This window comes from Priapulus caudatus, unplaced genomic scaffold (assembly GCF_000485595.1).
Source record: "Priapulus caudatus unplaced genomic scaffold, Priapulus_caudatus-5.0.1 Scaffold7, whole genome shotgun sequence".
NCBI lineage: Eukaryota > Metazoa > Priapulida > Priapulimorpha > Priapulimorphida > Priapulidae > Priapulus > Priapulus caudatus.
This window is the reverse complement of record NW_014577068.1, coordinates 167,694-191,468: the sequence shown is the minus strand read 5'-3', so window position 1 is coordinate 191,468 and position 23,775 is coordinate 167,694. Positions and strand designations below refer to the sequence as shown.

The following is a 23,775-nucleotide window of genomic DNA, read 5'->3' as shown; positions in this document are numbered from 1 at the left end:
AATCGTAGCAACAGACCTCAGATGAGCCCAGACGCTCTGCGGCTCTTGTTATTAACTTTAATGCTGTGCATCAAAGATTGTTAGTATATCGATCCCTGCAGTTGTGTTGAGTCGACGTTGTGCGGTGTATTGGCAGGTGGTGGTACTCTCCGACATCTTCACGGAGCAGTCACAGTTTGAGTGGATGTTGGAGGTGTTTCTCGACTTGCATAAGACGCACCCGGGTGAGGATGAGATCCTAGTGCAGTACCTACTAGTCGGAATCTGCAAGGCAATCAGCGTCATTGGACTGGTACGTCGCTGTATTCTCGTCTACTGCTATATGCTATACTGCTGCCTCCTCAGCTATTTGTTTTCTAACTATTACTACAGAGCTGCAAATCCTTTCGATTTCGGTGGAATTTGTACGATTTTTTAGCCTGTGATTGTGCCATTACGATTCACTCACATTTTACTACCATTTTGGACCATTATGAGTAGAAAATAATCTTGATGTAAAAACTGCCTGGAGAATTGTTGCCACTCCTGCCACGCGAGTGGCCGTTTAACAGGAAGTTAATATATATCCATGTATATACTTCCAACAAGGAATGTGCTGTGAATGTCACATTTGCACGTCAGAAGGTGATAAGCTCTCAACATGGTCTTTCTATACCATTGTCTATATATGTGTTCTGTAATTCGAAAAACACACCTGCCAAGTAACTAAGACTAGCTAACGTGTTTGTGTGTGTCTCACGTACAGGACTCGGCGCTGCAGGAGCGCGTTAGTAAGCTGCTGGAGCAGTCTATGCGCAGCACTCACATGCCGACGCGCGTCGCAGCCTACCACGGCGTGCTCTACATACTCGAGTCGAACCAGGCCGACTTCTCAGCGACCGTGATGCCGGCGGTGACCGAGAGTCTGCAGAAGCAACTCACCTGCCTCACAACGTACGTACTTACCTGTACCTGTACCTGTGCCTTACCTCACCTGCACCTTGCCTTACCTTACCTTACCTGTACCTTACCTTACCTTACCTGTATCTCACCTGCACCTTACCTTACCTTACCTTACCTTACCTGTACCTTACCTGTACCTCACCTGTACCTCACCTGTACCTCACCTGCACCTTACCTTACCTGTACCTCACCTGCACCTTACCTTACCTTACCTTACCTGTACATTACCTGTACCTTACCTTACCTGTACCTCACCTGCACCTTACCTTACCTGTACCTTATCTGTACCTGTACCTGTACCTTAGCATCTTAAGTATAAACTCGGTTTTCGCATGTGCGTTGCAGGGGTGCGGTCTATGGCGAGAAGTACGTGCTCGTCATGTGGGCGGCCGTCTTCTACATCCTCGAGAACTACCAGGAGGACCTGCGTGAGACGGACTTCAGCTCGCGCATGCTGCAGCTGTGCGTGAGCGTCGCGTCGGCGAGCGAGGACCGCACCCCGCTCGCCGTCTACCTCGCCATCTTCCACGGACTCGAGCGTCTCGCCCTGACCGGTGCCGTCGGCACACACGAGCGCGACCTGGTGGTCAAACTCGCCGTCGATCGGTGAGTGTGGACACGTGGTGCGACCTGGTGGTGAGGCCGGTTGTTGATCGGTGGGTGGGTACGTGCTGCCACCTGGTGGTGATGCTAGCCATCGATTGGCAAACAGAAAGTATTTGTGATATGTCGTGTGTGTTCACTAGTGACTACCTTGGTAATGTTACCAGACGTATACACACCAAGTTTACACATTTGCTGTATGTATCGTGCTCCTGTATATGTCATTCTGCTGCAAATAGCATTAAACGTACAAATCACCCTCTCTGATACGTTTAGGCTGCGGGTGTTTCTAGATGCAGAATGTGTTACTTCATGTGCATACTGCTCCTATCTGTTACCATTCCACATACTCTTAGTAACTTTTGTGGCCATGGTAGTGATTGCGTGCTGATGGGTGGGGTGCTAATGTCTGATTGTAGCATGCTGTGTGTTTAGGCTGAAGGCGCACAGTCCAGTGCGGGTTCTAGCTGGCCTGGGGCTGCTACTCAGCTGTATGTACTCTGAGGGTCGCGTGGTGCTGGACTCGTACAGTACGGACAGCAGTGACATGGACCCCGCGTCACCGGTGCTTGAGATCAGAGATCCGGAGCACCTCATCGTGGCCATGGAACGACTCACGATGCTGTTCGACAGGTTACTGCCTTCTACCACTTCACTACCATTTGTGCAGTTTTTTATACGCCCGCCAACGAAGTTAGGGGGGAGGGGTATACTGGAATCACCCTGTCTGTCTGTCTGTCTGTCTGTCCGACACCAACCTTGTTTTAAGATGGTTCCATTTTAAAGAAAGAGTAGGATCATTAAAAAAAAAATTCATTTAGTATCTCTTTTTTAAGATCATTCTATGGTGAGTGCATTTCGTAGCCGTCGTCTGGCTTTATGGCAGGAGTGGCAGTAGATTGATTGTTTTTAGTGCGGGTGTGATTAGAAAAATAATATCACAAACTATATTTATTTATAGATATATTAATTATTATATATTATTTTTATTAATATATTATTATATATAATAAATTTTATACTAAGAGAACTTCAGAGGTTCTAAAGAATCCCTAAGTTATAGTGGTTGAAAAGGCAGATTTCATGTCATGAAACTTTTAGGGATGGATATGTTAGTCCCATTGAGGTATAAATTTACACTAATGACCTCTCATATTTATTTGTCTTATTTTATGGAGCTTGAAATGTATTTTGACTTATTTATATAAATACATATGCATCCGTCTTTGTTCATTGCCAGGTATAGTTAATACATTGTGTTGTGAAAATTGCGCTCTGAATTAAATAAATTTTATTATTCAAATAGTGTTCACTTCAAAAGAAATGTGTCATTAACACCTTTTACATGTCTTGCAGAATCAGAAAGGGCTATCCATTTGAGGCTGAAGTAGTCAGCAAGATATTGCCACATTTTCTGGCCGATTTCTTCCCTACCCAGGATGCAATGAACAAAGTGATAGGAGAGTTTTTGTCAAGTCAGCAGCCTCATCCGCAGCTCATCGTTGGAGTCTTGTTCAAGGTGTGTGTGTGCTCGCATTCTTATGTGCGTACGCAGGCGTGTGTGTGCTCACATTCTTATGTGCGTACGCAGGCGTGTGTGTGCTCACATTCTTATGTGCGTACGTAGTCATGTGTGTGTTCACATTCTTATGTGCGTATGCAGGCATGTGTGTGCTCGCATTCTTATGTGCGTACGCAGTCATGTGTGTGCTCGCATTCTTATGTGCGTACGCAGTCATGTGTGTGTTCACATTCTTATGTGTGTATGCAGGCATGTGTGTGCTCGCATTCTTATGTGCGTACGCAGGCGTGTATGTACTCACATTCTTATGTGTGTACGCAGGCATGTGTGTGCTCGCATTCTTATGTGTGTATGCAGGCATGTGTGTGTTCACATTCTTATGTGCGTATGCAGGCATGTGTGTGATCACATTCTTATGTGTGTACGCAGGCATGTGTGTGTTCACATTCTTATGTATGTACGCAGGCATGTGTGTGCTCGCATTCTTATGTGTGTACGCAGGCACGTGTGTGTACTCACATTCTTATGTGTGTATGCAGGCATGTGTGTGCTCGCATTCTTATGTGCGTACGATCATTCCTATGTACGTACGCAGTTATGTGTGTGTTCGCATTCTTATGTGCGTACGCAGGCATGTGTGTGCTCGCATTCTTATGTGTGTATGCAGGCATGTGTGTGCTCACATTCTTATGTGTGTATGCAGGCATGTGTGTGAGTGGTTGTCTGGCCGCGTGCGTGACGGTTGTGTGCATGTGTTGTTGATGTCACAACACAGATCAGTATACTAGCTGACTGTTTTTAAGTGTAAGTGATTTTTAATTGATAAGAAGCCATGCATGCAATTAGTCAGTGAAACGCATAAAAAACCTAATGTATCGTAAACCTAAAACTTGCATCTTTTATTACAGGTATTTAACAACTTGATTCAGAAGGGTCAAAATGACCTTGTCAAGGACTGGGTCATGCTCTCCCTTTCTAACTTCACACAGCGGACACCCATCGCCATGGCGACGTGGAGCTTGACATGTTTCTTCATCAGTGCTTCACCAAATCGGTGGCTCAGGGCTCTGTATCCTTTTGTATGTGTGTATTTGGAATCTTCCTGATGTTTTAGTATTCTGTTATTCTTTATTGTTTAATGAAATATAGATAAACATATAATAATAGGTACATAAATTTCTAAAGGTAACATGTATATCACGAAGACATAATAATGATCATGTTAGTTTTGCTATAATTATACTCAATTTAATTCATTTAATTCAATTAATTCATCTAGCTATAGAATCAAGAATGTAGACGGAGATTGATCTGAGGTAGTTTTCATTTAAAAACTCTTCATAATACTTACTCAATGAGAATGAGTAATTAAACTTCAGGCTTGTTTACGAGTTGTTAGGAGTTAATTTCTTGAGTGAACATGTAGTTCCGAATAGAGTAACCGCGATCGCCATGGCTTCGGCCATCAGCGTGGATCGCTATCGTTTGCTTCCTGACCTCTGTGCTCGCAGCTTCCCACATGTGCAGAGCAGGATGGGATTAATGGACATGGTGGACAGACGATTCTTCTGTGTGGCAGCGTTGGACTTTCGCAGTCAGGTCAGCATCTCTCCATATATGCAGAGTATATGCAGAGAGTTATGCGGGAGATATATGGAGAGTATATGAGGAGAGTATATGTGGAGAGTATATGCAGAGAATATGCGGAGTTATGCAGGAGATATATGGAGCGTATATGCAGAGTATATGCGGAGAGTATATGTGGGAGATATATGCAGAGTATATGCGGAGAGTATATGTGGGAGATATAAGTCAATAGATGCGTGTGTGTTGTAGCTGCAGGTGCGGACTTGTTCTTGCTGCCAGTGATTCGACCAGGCCCCCAGACCACCCCTAGTTTCCCCTCCCCCTCCCCCTCCCCCCAAGAGAGTATATGCGGAGAGTATATGCAGGACTCTGGGGGCCTGGTCGAATCACTGGCAGCAAGAACAAGTCCGCACCTGCAGCTACAACACACACGCATCTATTGACTATATATAACAACATTATATATAGTTATATATAACTACTATAACAACTATAGCTACTATAACAACTATAACTATATAACTATATAACTATATAACTATAACTATATAACTACTATAACAACTATATATAACATTGTTACATATAGTCAATAGATGCGAGTGTGCTGTAGCTGCAGGTGCGGACTTGTTCTTGCTGCCAGTGGGTCAATTTTTTTTAAATTGTGGCGGAAATAATTTAAACGTGGTGCAACCATTGAAACGGGGGGGGGGGGGTTTCCCAAACGGGGCGGGCGCGCCCAGTTTGCACAACGTAGGGAGAAGCCTGCTAGCAATAGCGATAGAAATGGTTAACGTCATGAGAATATTATGCTTTTAAAGCACTACATTTTTTATGAGATTTAGTAGTTATTATATATTAAACGCAACGTGAAGATTTCTTGATGGCCATATTGAGAGGTAAAATTTCCGAAATGCACGCGTATTGTTGTAGTCCAGCAGACAGGCTCTTATATTAGCAGTGTGTACATTTGCACAAGGGGCAGCCGTGTAAGATAATTTTGTACACTTCCCCTTATCTACAGCTGAAAGAGGAGGCACAGAAGAGGTCCTTCTTGCTAACTATGCAGGCAGCTATTCAGCCGGATACGCCCTACACGGACCTGATCGCCTGCATACAATCGCACGACTACTAAGCGTCGTAACCATGGACACCACTCGCTAAACAGCAACCTGCCATCCGCGTGTGGCCGGCCACGCATCGTGTGTCCCCGCATCACGATGTATCCGTGGATGACATGATGTATCCGTGGATGACATGATGTATCCGTGGATGACATGATGTATCCGTGGATGACATGATGTATCCGTGGATGACATGATGTATCTATGGGTGGCCTGTGCCACTGTGACGCCGTGTGCAGCTAAGACTAAGAGATCTAGTCGTGAGATCCGGTTATAAGTCCGTCAGGTCAGCAGTAAGACGAAAGAGAAACCTGCCCATAAGTAGTGTGTGGCAAGGCGTTTGTACTCTCTCTAGTGTCACGCTAGGTGCCGCCCTGTGCTAGTGATCAGATGCAGGTGAACTGTGGCTATGAGCAGATGTTGAAGGAATACCAGTGACTGCCAAACTCTGACAGTGACTGCCCGCTGTGTCACACATCAGTGTCAGAGATGTTCAGCGGTAGCCAGTTATTGCCAAGTTATACGTATGTAGATATGACTCGATGCAAGTTGTAAAGATGCGTATAAATTGTCCTCGCGGTGAGAACTGAACCCGACGATGAGATTTTCTTCTCAAATTTTGATTATGTATATATGAATATGTATATGAGTGACGATTGTCTGAAGAGCGTATGTTCCTGTTATTCATGTTAAACGATGGATGAAATTGCCGCTACGTTTTATTTAACAAAAATACAAATTCAATTTCCACTTTTTCCATAGCCCTGTCTTCCCATACTTCTTTCTTCTTGTACTCCTCTCTTCCCATAATCGTCTCTTCCGATAGCCTACTTTTCCTATAGGTGTCTGTTTCCATGGCCCTTTCTTCCTATAGCTCTTCCTAACTTTCACATCGGAGGTTATGGACCAATGTGCTACACATTTGATACTATATATTCTCTAACCGTAAGATCAATCTGAACACCATTCTTGTTATTGATCAAAAATGAAGCATCTAACAATCCAACAATACAGCGAATAAATCTTATTAAATGTGTGGTCATGGCAACCCTTACATATTGCATTTACTGGGATAGCGAACCAAGTTTGGCCATTCTAGTAACGTGTTCTTTTTGATGCATAGTCACTGAGCATGCGATGCGCATACCAATGGTGGCATGCGTAACATGGCCCGGGAATTTTTTTGTGAACACAGTCACTCCATGTAATGTTCCAATCGGTAGGATCTTCATCCTTTGATTATTTTTGGGTTGCGTGATGCAACTGCAACTGCATTTGCATTTTCTCGATGCAAATAGGAATATAGTTTTGAAGATCGTCAGATTATATTCTTATGTGCGTGGTTACATCTGACATCTGACGTCCAGAGATACATCGTCATGATACAATATTGTGTGGCACAGCTTTTCTGTGGATCCTCTGTGCTCCTCTCTCTGGACGCACGTTTGTTCACATATAGGAATCTTAAATCTATTCATAAGGAAAATGAAATCAATTGTGTGATATTTATTTATGACTAGTCCCAGTTGGTCATTGTCTTGTAGGAAAGCCTGATGATTTTCTATCTTGGTTTTTGAATACATCTGCTATTGCGGACAGTGACTTACGGTACAATAAATTCTGAATGCCAGAATGCATGAAGCAGTGCAGATGAGAGAATGTTATTTATAATTATAATTCAATACACGTAAATGCTTCTTCTAACGAGATGAACATTTTGGTTGGTCCTTCCCCTTTTTACTGATCCGTTACATGCTAGCTTCGCACGAAAGCCGATTCCCGAGCGCTAGTACAGCTTTGCGATGCAGGGTAGACATTGTCATGCAATGGGTCATTTTGCTCCCTTGGCATGGTCGTGCAAAGGGTAGACATGTTCATCTGTAGGATTTCGAAATTTGACGAAGAATTACGGCCTTTCGTGCTTCAACAATTTATCAAGTCATAACAATGAAAAATACGCCGAAAAATGACAAGTCCTGCATTTCATAAGCGTTAGTCTTTCGGATATTAATTGAGAATGAGAGTTCGAGATTGATAATCGAGATTTAAGTGGTGGGTACGAGTAGGCAGGCAAGGTTCATGCGCTCACAACTTGTCTCTGAATCCGTTCCAAGAATTAATCAATGGAAATCTGCAGTTTCAGGTCAACGACTCTGAGGTCCTCTGCGTTTTTAATAACCCGCGAGTTATTCGCAATGTTTGATGCGCGCGCGTGTGTGTCTGGGGGGGGGGGGATCCGTTAGCAACGCTTGGTTACAAAGGTACAATTGTCTAACAGACTCGAGTGTGACTGCTCTTCTACAAGGTAGCGACGGAAGCGTGGGTCCGGCATCAGAGACTAATACGAAATGTTCACAGATGATAATTGTTAAAACGAATAAACACACGGTTTGTGTACTCGACGAAATATTCGACGACATATTCGGTCCGGCTATTTTTAACGCTCAGCATATAGCCGCCACGACTAATCGTTTGTTAGATGGTTATTATTAATATTAATTAACTAATTAATAATGAATTAGGAATAGCGGCTGGCTGCAACAACGCGGATTCTCTGTTTTCTTTACAGAAGTTTTTCGGGAGAATGTAGTAGACCTATATTAATTTAGCGATGCGGGTTGGGGACATCGTTAATATTACATTTGTGTGACGATTATGAGTGACGAGCCTGGCCGTCGTTTTGGTGGCGTGGCTGTTTTTACTATTACTGTTATCGTACCTGTTTTGAAGTTAGCCGTTAGATCATTTATAACTTCATTGAGGCCTAGCAAAGAATATTGAATTTGCCTATATAACGGGGATGTATATATTATACCTCAAATTATAATAAACTAAATTCTAATACCTTGCATTTGAAAAGCGATTTCGTGGATGAATTAATAATTATGAGTGTGTGTGCGTGCGTGCGTGCGTGCGTGCGTGCGTGCGTGCGTGCGTGCGTGCGTGCGTGCGTTGCAGTGTGAGCATGTATTTTCAAAACTCCAAGTGTGGGTACACGCCTTAATTGAAGCACTCCATTCTCTTCAAGTGAACAAACGCAGCTGAATAATAGCTGGCGATATTTCCACAGTGCGCGAATTTTGGCTTTCGAGAATTGCGATGCGTGAATTGGGATTGCGAGAGTCTATGCGACAAACACAGACAGTCGTGCACACACCCACGCGCGCGTACAGGCACGCGCACACGCGTACACGCTCTTTTGTCTGATTGACATCCTACTTCCATTAATTTTAAAAGTCGAAATAAGAGCAAACCTATCGCACGGAACTTAAATAATTCTCCACCTACTTCCCGCAGAATTTCCAAGAAGTTGTCAGCTTCAGCTCTAATCCAGTGATGGAGTATTGATCTATGTCGAGCGATATCGATACACGCTTAACCGAACTGTTCACGCAGTCATGTGTAACGCGCTAACACGTCGACCGGCTATATCTCACGCCTGCCCTTTTTCAACGACCCTCTATCATCGGCGGAAAATGTTTTCCAACTTAACAGTGGCTAACCAGGAAAATAAACATTGCGGTAATGCATGTGGATTGTGGACGCGGTGGGAGTTATATACGCGGCCGTCGTGCTGCTAGCGAGCCACGCATGATGGCTGCGTCAGAAATGCGCTGTTTACACAAATAATGTGTCGATAATTTACGCGCTGGCGCAGCTTCGTCTGATAACGAGGTGGTCTTTCGTAGAGTTATTGCTTATCTTGCAGTATTACATTATTATTATTATTATTATTAATATTATTATTATTATTTCCAAAGTGGATCACGGCATTAGCCGGTGGCTTCTGGGTTGACCGTGTCCCAACCTGGCACATAGGGATTCAATCCAGAATTTTTTGCAGGATGTGTGCTGTTCCCAGTAGTGCGAATTTCTGCACTTCTTGGGCAGTGTGGTGGCCAGGGAGTTCTTTTCAAAATCATTTTTTATAGAGCCAAGGGCTCCAACCACCACTGGTACAATTCTCGCCTTAGTATTCTACATCCTAATTTCGATCTCCAGATCTTTGTACTTGGTGAGTTTGTCTCTTTCCTTCACCATGATGTTAGTATCATCTGGTACGGCTACGTCAAACAACAGGCATCTTTTCTGTTGTGGAGCACTATATCAGGGCGGTTTGCAGGTATCGTGCGATCTGTCTGCACTGCCATATCCCACATTATGGTAGTATCTCCGATGTTGGTAACTGGTAACAAGTATGTTCATACCACTTGTCAGGTACTTGCTCACCAAGTTTACTGCAGATTGACCAGTGCAGCTAGCTGGCTACCTTGTTATGGCGATTTATGTACTCGGTTGGGGCCAGCACTGTGCATCCGGCGATGATGTGGTGGATGGTCTCCTCTGCCTTGCTGAACATTCTGCACTTGCTGTTGACCTGATGCTTGAGGATGTTGCGTTGATGGTATCTGGTGTTAAGTGCTTGGTCTTGGGCTGCAATGATCAGACTTTCTGTCTCCCCCTTGAGCCCGGAACTACTCAGCCAGGCAACGCTTGCAGTCTTGTTGACAAATGGTCTGTCGAGGCTCTTGTAGAATCTTCCATGTAAAGGCTTGTTCTTCAATACCTCGATCTTCTCTGCTTCCATATTGGCCTTCAGTCTCTGCTTTGTTGAGATTTGGCTAGGGGGCTGAGAGGACAAGTATTTGGCTTTGATTTCTTTAGCCTCGCGTAAGAGAGCGTGCTTTGATTTTCCAGACTAATGGATTTTGATAAGATTTGTAAATTTGTCTTCCTTAAGCTCGATGTAGTCGCCTAGACCTACAATGGCAGTGTTGTACGCAGACATCAGTTCAATGAGACCACGACCACCATTTTGCCTCCTGATGTACAGTCACTCTACATCTGCTTTTGGGTGATGGAGACCGTGCATGGTTAGTAGCTTTCTTGTCTTGCGATCCATTCTTTCAATATCTGATCGCAACCAGTTGATCACCCCGAAGCTGTACACAGGGACCGGGAGTGCCAGGCTATTAATCGCTGTTATCTTGTTTTTGAGCAGGGCTCAGACTTGAGAACTAGGCGGACTCGGCGATAGCACTCCTTAGCAATGTTCTCCTTCATCTTTGCATGCTGAATACCATCACTTTCGTCTACACCATGATATTTGTAGGTGTTCTCGTGGTTCAGACTTTGTAGGGTTGTCTTGTCATCAAGCTCGATATTTCGACTTTTTACTAGCTTACCACTTTTTAAGATTGCGGTTGCACACTTTTCCAAGCCGAACTCCATTTCGATGTCATCAATGAATGCTTTGACTGTTACCAAGGCCTGATCCAGCTCATAATTCGTTCTTGGTGAACAGTTTAATGTCATCCATGTAGAGCAGGTGGCTGATGATGTTGCGTTTATCGACTGTAAATCCCAGACCCTGTCTATTCAGCATGTTGGTAAGCGCTGTTAGTGCTAAGCAGAATAGCAGGGGAGAGAGCGAGTCGCCCTGGAAGATTCCTCTCTTGATTGAGCTCAAGGCAGCCTCCTTGAGTGAAGCGGATCATTTCAGTCTTCTATTTCTTCATTGTAGCTTCCATGAACTGAATGATGGTTGGTGACACTCGGTATAGTAGTATTCTCATGGCTGCGAGAATCCAGGAATGTGGGACACTGTCGAAGGCTGTCTTATAATCAATCCACGCCATTCCTAGATTCCTATTGAGCTTTTTTGCCATGCTCACAATCATGTTACTGATGAGAAATTGGTCTTTGCACCACCTAGACGCTCTTCTACAGCCTTTCTACTTATCTGTGAGGATGCCGCTCTTCTGTAAGTGATTGTAGAGGCGGTTGGTGATTGCAGCAGTGAGAATCTTGTAGGTGGTAGGCAGGCAAGTGATTGATCGATAGTTCTCTGGTTCTTTTGCATCCTTGCCTTTTGAAAGAAGGAAAGTGATTCCTGATGTCAACCACTTAGTGCTATTGCTTGGATCCTTGCTATCATTATTATTATTATTATTATTATTATTATTATTATTATTATTATTATTATTATTATTATTGTTGTTGTTGTCATCATTGTCAGTGGTGGCGGTAGTGGCCGGAGTTGCTGGCGGAAGTGGTTGTGATGTAGGGGGTGGTGGTGGTGGCGGTGGTGGCGGCGGTGGTAGCGGTGGTAGTGGCGGGGGCGGGGTCGTTGGCGGCGGCGGCGGCGGCGGCGACGGCGGCGGCAGTGGCGGTGGTGGTGATGATGATGATGATGGTGGTGGTGACGGTGGCGGCGGCGGCGGTGGTGATAGTGGTGATGGTAGCGGTGGTGGTGGCGGCGGCGGAAACAGCAACAGCCTTAGCTTGTTGTAGTAGTATTGCTTTATTTGGTTGTATATCGGTTGCTTTATTATGGTCGCGGACGATCGGCTAGAATGCAAGTTTCATAGCGGCTGTAATAGATTAAATATACATAAGGATAAGGATTTCAGCTAAGGTTAGGGTTAGGTCTAGTAAGATGGGATTATGCTTAGGGATGGGGTTAGGAATCAGGGTTATGGTGATAGGGTTCTGTTCGATTTTAGGTATGCCTATTATGAAGTTTATACTCGAGTTCGGCAAACGACATCGGAGCCAATGTGTGTGTATGTGTGTGTGTGTGTGTGCGTGCGTGCGTGCGTGCGTGCGTGCGTGCGTGCGTGCGTGTGTGTGTCAGTGTTGTAGGTCTCGAGGCCGGTCTTGGCCTCGAGACCGTTTTCCTTGGTCTCAGTCTCGGTCTTGGCCTCGGAGTGCAATGACTCGGACTCGGACTCGTACTCGAGCCCTCCGGACTCGAGGACTCGGGTCGAGGCCGGCTCGAGGCCACTACATACATAATACACAACTGTACATATTGTAACACGCAGTTTACAAGAATTTAAAACTAAAACTCCTAGGTTTTCTAGATACACGGCCTAATCTTGTAACGTTTTCAATGGCTCGATTAAGATTCTTGTCCCTTTGGTTTGAATCTGCTGTCACTTCGTTCCTTTGCGCTTTTTCTACCACTTCTTTCTCTTCTTCTACCACTTCAAAGGTACTAGCACTCTCTCATTTGGTTCAACAAGCCGTGTCATTCTCGTAAAACACAAATGGATCTGTTACTTTGACACGTTTCGTATGACTCGTCTCTCTGTGTTTTCGGCTGACTATACACTTTCGAATGTCTACGATGCACTGTTGCGATTTTTTCCCTTTTTTCCGATTTTTTTCCTTTTTTCTATTTTTTCCTTTTTTTTAATCGAAACTGCGACTTGCCGGACCCTCACGGACCTCGGCGGGCTCCCGGATCGTGTCTCGGCGTCCTGCGCACTCGGCGTGGCGGGGAACCCTGCGGGACTCTGAACTCGGACTCGGGATCGCGCATCAGAACGCGGACTTCAGGACTCGGCACGTCGCGACGCGGACTCGGAAACTCGGCCGTCGGGTGCGCGACTCGACTCAACACTCGGTGGTGTGTTGTCGGTTGTGTCGCTGTGTGTGTGTGTGTGTGTGTGATGTGATGTGTGCGTGCCTGTGGCCAGCTGCGTGGCTGTGTGTGCGCGTGTGTCGGATGTTGTGATGTAGGTGGAGTGCAACATCGGGGACGGTCCACACGTGCGTCGCGCGTTGCCGTGCGTGCGGGCTGCGTTGCCGTCGCGGTGCCGTGACGAGCCGTGACCTAGCGTCGCCGTGTTTTACCGCCGCTTGTGTGTGGTATAGTGACGATAGACTGCGACAATTATGTTGTATGTGTAATGTAATGCTGTTTGGCGGATGCTGTCAGACGGACGGCAGCAGTTCCGCGTACGCGCGGGGGCTGTATGCCGATAATGCAAAAACTCGCTTACTCAGATCGTATTGAATAATTGATTCACCTGCTTACGTGCGCCGCGAGCTGAGAAATCCTCGAGCGGACACTCACGCTGCGATGCCTCCATCTGCCATCGATTTACAGAAGTGGGCGATATTTGGAAAAAAAGAATATAACGAGAATAAATCGCATTTATCCCACGAATGCAAAGCAATCTGTTTAGTGTCGAGCGATTCTTAACATCCGATTTACCACTTTGTGGGAATACTACACCAGTAGTCCGTGCGGCGAAGAAATATTGTGGGGTCGCGGTTATAGATGCAAATATTAGCTTTATTCTGCCTCGCTGATGGAATAACGATTCTAATTAAATCCTGCCTCTAGAAAGGCTTAGTGGGTTTTGGGGCACCGATGAAATACTTTAGGGAGGTACTTACACAAGCTCAGAAGATTAAATTCATATCACGTATGCCTAGTTAAAAAAATATCGATTACAGCTGTTAGAAAAGTAACAAGGAATTCAGCATGTTTTGGCCATAAAACAAACATCATAAAAGTATATCAGGTAGGTTTTGCAAGACTGATATTTATTAGACATTCTCGGACATGTACAAGAGACAGTAAGTAAGTGTGGCGCACAAACATCAATAATGAATAGAAATAGCTAAAGATGTTACAAACGCCTTTTAAAAAGGTAGACACCTATAGTATATATATATATATATATATATATATATATATATATATATATTTAACTCCTGATATATATATATGGTGCCTACATATCACAGTAACCACCCGTAGCGCGTGACATACGGTGCCATCAGAGCAACATTTATTGTGCTGAATACGTGGGATTCTTCTCATCTAATCTACTAACTATGGTGTGCTTTGTGTTCACCCCCGCGCATATCTGGCGCGCGCGTTGCACAATTGTCTCTTTGAAAAAGGAAAACTTGTCTTTACAAGTTGTACTTACGGAAAAGCCTTTATGCGCGAGTGAAAAGAAATTGCCTGAAATGCGTCGCAGATCGCAAAGCTGTTCTAACATGTTAAAGACGAGAAATCGTCCGTTTGCTATGACTGATGACGAAGAAACCGTATGTACTAAACGCATTTACACCTAATCTAAGTGATAAATGAATAATGTGAATAATGCCAATGTGACAAATATATACATATGTGTGTGTGTGTGTGTGTGCGTGCCTGCGTGCGTGTGTGCGTGTGAGTGTGCGTGTGCGTGTGAGTGTGTGTGTGTTTATGTAAAACATGTAATATATACGTGAATTATGTGATAGGTGACACACGTGATATATGACATATTACACGAGCTACATACTATATACCTTTTGTTATATAGTTCAGCCTGTATTTTTACTGAAGATGCCACTTTAAGTTTCCATTTTTGTATAGTTTTTTTCACGTTGCAGCACGCGTTAGTTGTTCGTGCGTGAACGTGCGTTCGTTGTATTTCACACCACGCATCCATATTTTGGCGGGCAGCCACATCTATATGTTCAGGTTCATGCTGAGATAAGTGTCACACCTCTCAAATGCGTCGTCGTAATATCAGTGTCACTATTGCCCCGCACGACAAGAACACAACAGTCTGACGCAGTGACGCAGTCGTCGCACATTGTGCGTCACTAGCGACCGCGGCTAATGAAATAGTAGTCACTCGCGATTCCGTCACCTTCGCGTCACTTGGCTGCGTCACGCGTCCAGCGTCAGCGACGCTCCCTTCCGACGTGCTCGTCGTCGCGGGCAGCAGCGTCGGCGGCGGCGCGACGCAGCCCATGCGTGTCAAGTCGAGACCGACGATCGACTCGTTTCTCGTGGGAACACCGTTGAACGCGTCCGGTTCGCTGCAAACAACCCTCTCAAGGTTAGCGCGCGCGTGCGCGTGCGTGCGCAGCCACACGTCCAGCCACAGCCGAAACGGCGTGATGCTGCAGTCGCAGAGAAACTCGTTGTCATCGAGATAGAGGTTGTCGACGCGCATCGTCGGCACCTTGAACAACTCGCTGCCGATGAGACGCAGTCGGTTGTTGCGCAGGTCAAGAGGGTACAGGCCTCTGATCTGCGGATAGGCGAACAAGTCGTCTGGCAGCGACATGACGCTGGTGTTCATGATCCCCAGGCTACCGGCCGTGAAGCCGACGAAGGCGTTCTTCGTGATCCACTTCAGTCGCGGTCCGAACACCGTCAGCGAGTTCAGCTTGGCGTTGTTCTTGAACGCCAGGTGCAGCTGGCTGTCGAGTATCACGTCCTTGATTTCGACGTAGACCTGCCGCAGGTTGGTGAGCTTTGACAGCAGCGTGGCGACGTCGAGCCGCGGCAGACTGCCGTAGTTGTACATCATCAGATACTCGAGGTTCTGTAGCGGGTCTAGCGCCGCCGTGGCGACGCTCGCGAGGCGGGGAAGGTTCTCTATGTGCGCCAGCGTGAGGCGAGGCAGGCCGACGAACGACGTCGCTGTGATGCGCTCGATCGGGTTGTCGGCGAGTATGAGCGACGTGAGCGCCGGCAGAGAGCGCCACGTCTCCGGCACGCCGCCCAGCTTGTTGCTGTTCAGGTAGAGAACGCGCAACTTCGCGCAGACGATGCTGTCAGCGGCGAGCGCACGCAGACGGTTGTTGCTCAGATGCAGGATGCGCAGTTCGGGGATGGCGAGTCGCGGCACGTCGGCGAGCGACGCGTTGCTGAGATCGAGCTTGTACAGCTTACTGCCGATGCCGGCGAAGCTGGTCTCCGTGATCGATCGCAAGGCGTTGCTCGCCAAATTAATGTTGATGATGTTGTTGAGGCCGCCGAACGCCGAATTCTCGACGCTGACGATGGCGTTGTTCGACAGATCGAGTCGCGCGAGTATCGCCAGCTCGGCGAACTGCCGCGAGCGCAGGGATCTCAGCTGATTGCGCGACAGGTCGAGATTGAAGAGGCTGTACTTGAGCGGCTGGAAGAGACCCGTCGGAACCTCAGCGAGCAAATTGTTGCTCAAGTCGACAGTGTTCAGCGGCATTATGGGAACGCCGAAGACGCGCGCATCGATGTCCCGGATGCGATTTCCCGCCAGATTGAGCGTGTGCAGCCTGTACAGACTCTGCAGCAGTCTGTCCGGAAGGTGCGCTAATCGGTTGTCCTGTAAGTACAGCTCACGCATGGCCAGTGCGCCGTAGAATGCATTCTGGTGTACGGTCTCAATGGAATTATTACTGAGATTGATCGTCAGTAGATTGCGAAGAGAGGCGAACTGTCCTTCGTGGATTCTCGTCAGATTGCAGCCACTCAGCGAGATATGCTTCGCATGTGACATCGTGTTAAAGAGCGAGGCGGGGATATCCGAGATCGGATTACGAGATATGTCGAACGTCGTCAGTCCGCGCAGCTCGTCCAGCGATCCCTCCTCGACGCTACTGATGCGGTTGTTCGTGAGAAACAGTATCTGCAGGCGGCAGTTGTTCCAGAAGCGCTTGTGGACGAACGTCAGAAAGTTTCCCTTCATGTTCAGATAGCGCAGCTGCGTGAGGTTCTCGAACGCCGAGTCCTGGATCTTATAGATGTTGTTCTGCTCGAGGTTGATCGACTGCAGCAGCGGCGTGCTGAACGTCGCCGCGAAGATGACGCTGACGTTGTTATGACTCATGTCGACGCTGCGCAGCGCGCGCAGCTGCCGGAAGATGTTACCCGTCACCGCCGTGATCTGGTTGCGCGACAGGTCGAGGTGATGCAGCGCCATCTCGCGGCCGCTGCTGCAAGCGAACGCCGTGTTGTCGAGCGACGTGATGTTGTTGCCGCTCAGGTAGAGCGTCTCGAGCGCCGGTAGGTGGCGCAGCACGTCCGAGGGGACGCTGCTAATGCGGTTCTTGTTGATGTTGAGCATGCGCAGACGCTTGACGGTCGCCAGCTGCTCGGCGGGGAACTCCGTCAGGCGGTTGTTCTGTAGCACGAGCGTATCGACGTGGCTCTGCATGTCCGTCAGCATGTAGGCGTCGCGCGTGATCGCAGCGATCGCGTTGTTGGCAAGGTTGATGACGCGCAGGTTGTGAAAGTGCTGCAGCGTCGAGATCGGAAACGTCGTCAGACGATTGCCGTCGAGGTAAATGCCGCGCATCGCCGGATTGAAGTCGTAGAAGTCGGCCGAACCGACGCGCGAGATCTCGTTGTACGACAGCCGCACCTCGACGAGATTGTTGAGCGACTGCAGCGCCACGCGCGGGAAGTAGCTGAGCGCGTTGTGCTGCAGGTAGAGCGCCGCCAGCGTGTCGTTGAGGCCGGCGAACGCGTCGTCGGGAACGTAACCGATGTAGTTGTGCGACAGGTCGAGCGTGTTGAGGCTCGCGAGCTGAGCGAACGTCTGTCCGTTGATGTGTCGCAGGCCGTTCTTCGCTAGCGACAGCATGCGCACGTTCCTCAGCCCGTGCAGCGCCTCACCGCGCACGTCCGTGATGTTGTTCTCGGACAGGTCGAGCCACTCGAGGCTGCGGCACTTGTGGAAGAGCCGCGCCGGCAGGCTGCTGACGTAGTTGTAGCGCAGGTCGATCATCTTGATGCTCTCCGATATGCCCTGCAAGTCGCTCCTCGCTATCGCCTTAATGCGGTTGTATTTCGCACTCACGACCTCCAGATCGGTGAGAGTGTTCAGAGCGCCACCTGGTAGCTGCCGCAGAAAGTTTCCGTCGAGGTTGAGCTGGCGTAGCGTGAGGGCGAGTCCGAGGAAGGCGGTGCCAGCTATCGAGCTGATGCGGTTGCTTTTCAGGTTGAGCACACGCAGCCTCCGGAAACTGCCGAACGTGTTCGGGGCGATCCTCGCGATTCGGTTCTCGCTGACGTCCATGATCTCCAGCGACGACTCGAGGCCGTGGAACATGCTGGCGTTCAGCAGCGTCAGCTTGTTCCGGCCGATGTTCAACGTCCTCAGATTGGGAACGAACGAGAACATGCCGCGCGGTAGTTCGGCGATGTCGTTCGCCGTCATGTTCAGCGTCTGCAGGTGAGCGAGTCCAATGAGATCATGACTCGTCAGCTCGCTGATATCGCACGAGTGCAGCTTCAGTAGCTGCAGATTGCCAAGGTTGCGCACGGCAGTCGGCACCACACCTGGCCCCAGGTAGCTCCCGGGCCCGCCGGACAGGTATAACTCTAACAAACTGCCCGCGACGCCTCTGAAGACGTTGGCGGTGATTCGCGCCAGCGGGTTTTCGAGCAGGATCACCTTCTTCAGCAGTTTGAGGTTGACGAACGTCGCCTCCGGTATCTCGCTGATGAGGTTTCGACTCAGGTCGAGCTCCTCGAGGCAGTTCCCGAGTCCGGCGAACGCCTGAGACGAGACGACGCTGATCTGGTTGCTCGAGAGGTCGAGGGTGCGGATGCGCGGTCCGTGGAAGCCTTGTCCGGGCAGCAGCTTCAGACCCGTGCTCCGCATGTCGAGATTCTCCATGGTCGTGTTGGACGGGAACACGGGCACGGTGGCGAAGTGGATGTCAGCGCAGTCTACGTACAGCTTGCTGTGCAGCTGGTAGCAGCGACACGGAAGCTGGAACGAGAGGCATTCGTCGGACGCCGTCGGAATCGTTGCCACCGTCAGCAGCAGCACGACGACGTGCGTGAGAAGCAAAGGAGCTGGCGTCGCCATGTTCTGCGGTGAAGCTCTACCGCTTCAATGTCTTGTTAGTCCGTGAAGCGAAGAGAGCGAGGAGGGGAGAGAAGGGAGGGGAGAGGCAGAGCGGAGAGATGAGAGGAGATAGGAAGGGGGAGGCAGAGCGGAGAGATGAGAAGAGAGAAGAAGAGGGGGAGGGAGAGAGAGGAGAGCACCTACTTGAATGCCTCTCGGGCTTCTTTCGGCTAATGGAATGCTGTTTGCTTAGGCTCACAATGGGAGCGGTGCGGGGAGCGATTACGTTCCGTATAGGATTGCACGTTTTCTCCACCGCTCTCCCCTCGTGCAGAATTCTCGGGCGAGCACCTATACACTAGAGAAACACGGCAGCACACAAGTCGCCTCACTGTTTGCTCCTTTTCACTCAATTTTTCGCCGTTTGCGGTCGATCGTGCTGTTTCTCCCGCGTGAATCCAAACAACAGAAATGTCCGGCGTCGCTAACTCCTTCACAGTTCGCTCCTTCTCTATTGGCACTCACTCACTCGATCGTAATGTTCCTCCCGTGCGAATCCAAAAAAAACGTTATCCAAAAATCCAAATACGTTTACGAGCCTAGCCCGGCGCCACCACGCGAGGCGACCAGCTCAGACGAAAAGCAGCCACGAGTACTTAAACCACAACTCGCTTCCAACATCTCGGCGAAGCAGGCTGGCTGTGAGGCTGGGATGTGCGCGCGTACGTACGTACACACACACACACACACGCTGCTGCCTGACCGACATGAAACCGTGCCGCAGCGCGGAGTAGTGCCGGCTGCATGCGCGCAGCGTCCGTGCGTGCCGCCTAGCTCCCACAGTTATCCGCTATCGATCACAGCGTCTGCTTTTATATATAGAGAGAAGCATGCGTTCAGACGCATCGCTAGCACGCAGGTGCGGCAGCAGCAGCCGCAGCAGCAGCGGGTGGCCCCAGTCAGGGAGACGGCAGCGGAAGGGAGAGGGAGGGGGGAGAACAAGAGAAAGAGAGAGAGAGAGTGAGCAAGAGAGAGAGAGAGACAGAGAGAGAGAGGGAGAGAGAGAGTAAGCAAACGAGAGAGAGAGAGAGAGAGAGAGAGAGAGAGAGAGAGAGAGAGAGAGAGAGAGAGAGAGAGAGAGAAAGAGAAAGAGAGAGAGAGAGAGTGTTTGTGAGAGAGAGTGTGAGAGAGTGAGAAAGAGAGAGTGAGCAAACGAGAGAGAGAGAGAGAGAGAGAGAGAGAGAGAGAAGAAGCAGATGGGGCAGAGGACGCGATCCAACGTGTCGGCTGGCTGCGTGCCACAGACTATGAAGTGACGATGGCGTAGTAAAAGAGCGGCGGTAGTACTGGCTCGGGCGCCTTCGGCAAGTGCGTGGCCCGCCGGCTAACGAGCTAAGTCGCGGTGTTTGTGAAAACGCAACACGCAAGCTTTCCAGCTCGCGTTAAATGTCGTCCGTGTCGCTTATCTCGGTCAGGTCGACCGTGCGACAGCAACGGCGTGAGGCCGCTAGCATCGCGTCCGGTAATTACCGGCGACCACCCACTGGCAACATCACCGCCGCTGCACGCCACCCACCGTACTAACCCCAAACAAATTCGCGGCCAACAAAACCATGAATGCTCCCTCCATTCAACAGAGACTCCGCCCGCGCATGCACAACGCATAACGCTATTTCGGCAAACGTTCGCTGCATCTAAGCGATGCTTGACTGTTTTTGTTGCATGCACGACTTTTTTTCGACGTTTAACCAACCAGCGCTCCCGCTTCGCCTGTTATGTTACACAGATGTTAAATCGAATCCATCCCATATATGACACGTTTAGGCGGCGCGAAAGCAATGCGAAAATTAAATGTCATATTAACCGGCGAGGTTCTGAAGGCGGGATATTGCAGTGCCGTATTTTAATAGGTTACTTGATCACAGCTCACCCGGCAAGCGTCGTCAACTGTCGCCTATAAACACATGAAAACTGTATTATATGGCAGAAATACATAAGGCCGCGTCATACTCGCGAGTGTTAGGTGATGTTTAACGTATCGATTTGCTGGCCGCCCCTGCTGGCCCCCAGTGTGCAGATACAAAGCCTCCCTGAAACCGCCGCCTACGTGCTAAAAATATTACTTTATTTAACTCGGCAATAACTTGAAATAGATCGAAAAGCAGACTTTTCTCCGCTCTCTCTCTCTCTCCTCTCTCTCTCTCCTCTCTCTCTCTACTTTCTGCTCTCTCTCTCTCTCGCTCTCTCTCTCTCTGCTCTCCATCCTCTCACCTCTCTCTCTCACTCTCGCCTCCTCCCCCACCGCCTCCTCTCATTCTTTCCTCTCTCTCTCTCTCTCTCTCTCTCTCTCTCTCTCTCTCTCTCTCTCTCTCTCTCTCTATCTACTTCTCTCTTCTTCTCGTTCTCTCTCTCATATATATATATATATATATATATATAGTAAGCGGGTAGAGGTAATATATATATATATGTGTGTGTGTGTGTGTGTATGTGTGTGTGTGTGTGTGTGTATGATAGGTGAACCTATAACTCGTGATTCTATACGCTGTGATCCGTGCACACGATACTCTCTAAGAATGTGTCATCTGTCATCTATGGTGTTGCATTGACGTAGCTGGCGGTATCGAGTGTTCCAGTGTTTACAACCCGCTGTAGATCCTCACTGCTAAAGATCGCCACGTTGTTTTCGGCTTTCTCGTAAATATTTAAGCCACTCGTCTCTTTTTTCTCAGTGTTCTCGTGAGTGCATCCATCACTCATTCGGTCATTCGCCCGTCGGCCTCCTCTACTACACATACCCTTAGAGACACAGTAGTGTTGTATGCTCGCACAATGGTGTTTAGCCACGCTTTGGAAAGGATGAATACCTACTTTAAGAGGATCAAAGGTTACGCAGTCAATGGATCAAGACACGACCACGACATTAGCGCCACCGCAGCGGCGCCGGCAAGCGAAAATCTAAGAGATTTGCAGTCTCCCTCCCTATTGATCACGAGATAGCCTGAGTCACATACGAACGAGCTCTTGACCGTCGCAATCACTTTTAATGGTATTTCGTAAAAGCTCTACGTTTTGCGGGTCCGGTGGAGACGTCGGAGTAAAGTCGGAAACGTGCCATCTGACATCTGGTCTCTCTCTCTCTCTCGTTCGAGTGACAAATCACGTGAAACAAATTTCGCTGCGTTTCGGAACGCGAAAGGTTTCCAATGGAAAATCAGCCAGAACGTTCAAAGCGATTCAGCACACTTCTCTGTCCCTCCTTCTTCCCCTACCACCTCGTCGGGGTCAGTTACAGCGCAGACGCGTCCACTCAGCGTTTTACAGGGCAGGGAGACATCACAGCTAGGGGACGTGGAGTCAGCGGTCCGGACGCATTGACACGGAGCGTGCAGCTTTAACGGAAAATACACGAGTATTCGTTAGGCGCAATTATCAGCTGCCCGGTTGCCTCTATATCACAGAGACGCGCAGAATGCAGCTGCCAGCAGCAGGCCTGCCTTATGGTCCGCACAGTCAACACATCTGTTCGCGTTCAGCGCAGTATTCTATGAATGATGCGAGAGTCAATTGATACAAGCGAGACGCGCATCGGCCTTTAGCTGCAAGAAACGGTCCGTTAACGGTCATGTAATGCACGACATTGTACGGTTAGACTCAAAATCGAGTCGGGCTATGTCTCGGTCGGTGCCAAAATTCCCACACCGCACCGCACCACACCACGCTGCGCCACGCCGCGCCACGTCGCGCCGCACCGCACCACACCACACCACACTAAAGCTATGGCTGAAATAATTCACCAATACATGGCTGAACACGCGCAGTATGTACAATTGTAGAACACCGTTTCTTGTAAGCGGATGATATGTCATATAATTTAAAGGGAAATTGTGTAGAAACGGCAATTATTCAAAATTATGTGAAATGCATTAATTGACCACGAATCATAGAAGCTGTTAAATGCCGTGATGACCCGATATTCTCAAAATTGCAAAATCAATAGATTTGTATAATAATTAAATGGATATTTTCCCTCGAACGCGAGAACGCGTATGGTGGCATTGTGTAACAACCCGTCATCAGCATTAACAGCCAACGCCCCGTGGCTATCTGTCACACTTACATACGCAACGCACCCATGCGGTCAGACGGCGACTGCTCAGGCAAACCGCCTGCATTTTACACCCAATTTCACTGTCGGCGCAGCACGTGTAAATGCACGTGTAACGCGCAGCTAGGCAATCCATTATTCACGCTTCTTAGACAAGGGTCTAATTTGGCTTGCGCATCTCTACGGCCCATTTATGCGGTAACAAAAAATGTTCTCTAGGTTTTAACCCTATAGACCTGCCACGCCCATCCCCACCCACCCACCACCGTAGAAAATTGCCGAAAGTGATTTCACCGAGATGAGAGCCATAGGTTATATGGTCTTAGCGAGCAATTCTCGTCTGTCATCGAAGCAGGTCATTCTTCACCCCGCTACTATACACACACTCCCTACCCCGCTACTATACACACACTCCCTACCCCGCTACTATACACACACTCCCTACCCCGCTACTATACACACACTCCCTACCCCGCTACTATACACACACTCCCTGCCCCGCTACTATACACACACTCCCTA

At 48.4% G+C, this 23,775-nt stretch overlaps 2 protein-coding genes across 2 annotated transcripts in view; one reads left to right on the top strand and one right to left on the bottom strand.

The window, feature by feature from the left end:
- LOC106805659 (huntingtin-like) overlaps positions 1-8,637 on the top strand; it is a 61,270-nt gene extending 52,633 nt beyond the window's left edge. Inside the window, exons 54-61 of the mRNA XM_014807352.1 lie at positions 137-292; positions 746-933; positions 1,288-1,548; positions 1,981-2,178; positions 2,902-3,064; positions 3,976-4,136; positions 4,579-4,666; positions 5,679-8,637. Coding sequence (XP_014662838.1) covers positions 137-292; positions 746-933; positions 1,288-1,548; positions 1,981-2,178; positions 2,902-3,064; positions 3,976-4,136; positions 4,579-4,666; positions 5,679-5,789 — 1,326 coding nt within the window. The 3' untranslated portion in view covers positions 5,790-8,637. The remainder of the gene's footprint in view (positions 1-136; positions 293-745; positions 934-1,287; positions 1,549-1,980; positions 2,179-2,901; positions 3,065-3,975; positions 4,137-4,578; positions 4,667-5,678) is intronic.
- A 6,107-nt stretch (positions 8,638-14,744) lies between these two features.
- LOC106806082 (chaoptin-like) lies at positions 14,745-19,917 on the bottom strand. The gene has a single exon (XM_014807938.1). The coding sequence runs from the start codon at positions 19,164-19,166 to the stop codon at positions 15,081-15,083; it is 4,086 nt and encodes a 1,361-aa protein (XP_014663424.1). The 5' UTR covers positions 19,167-19,917; the 3' UTR covers positions 14,745-15,080.
- Between the last annotated feature and the right edge of the window lie 3,858 nt (positions 19,918-23,775).

Coding starts and splice junctions, on each gene's coding strand:
- LOC106806082 (XM_014807938.1), bottom strand. CDS start 19,166: ATGGCGACGCCAGCTCCTTTGCTTCTCACGCACGTCGTCGTGCTGCTG.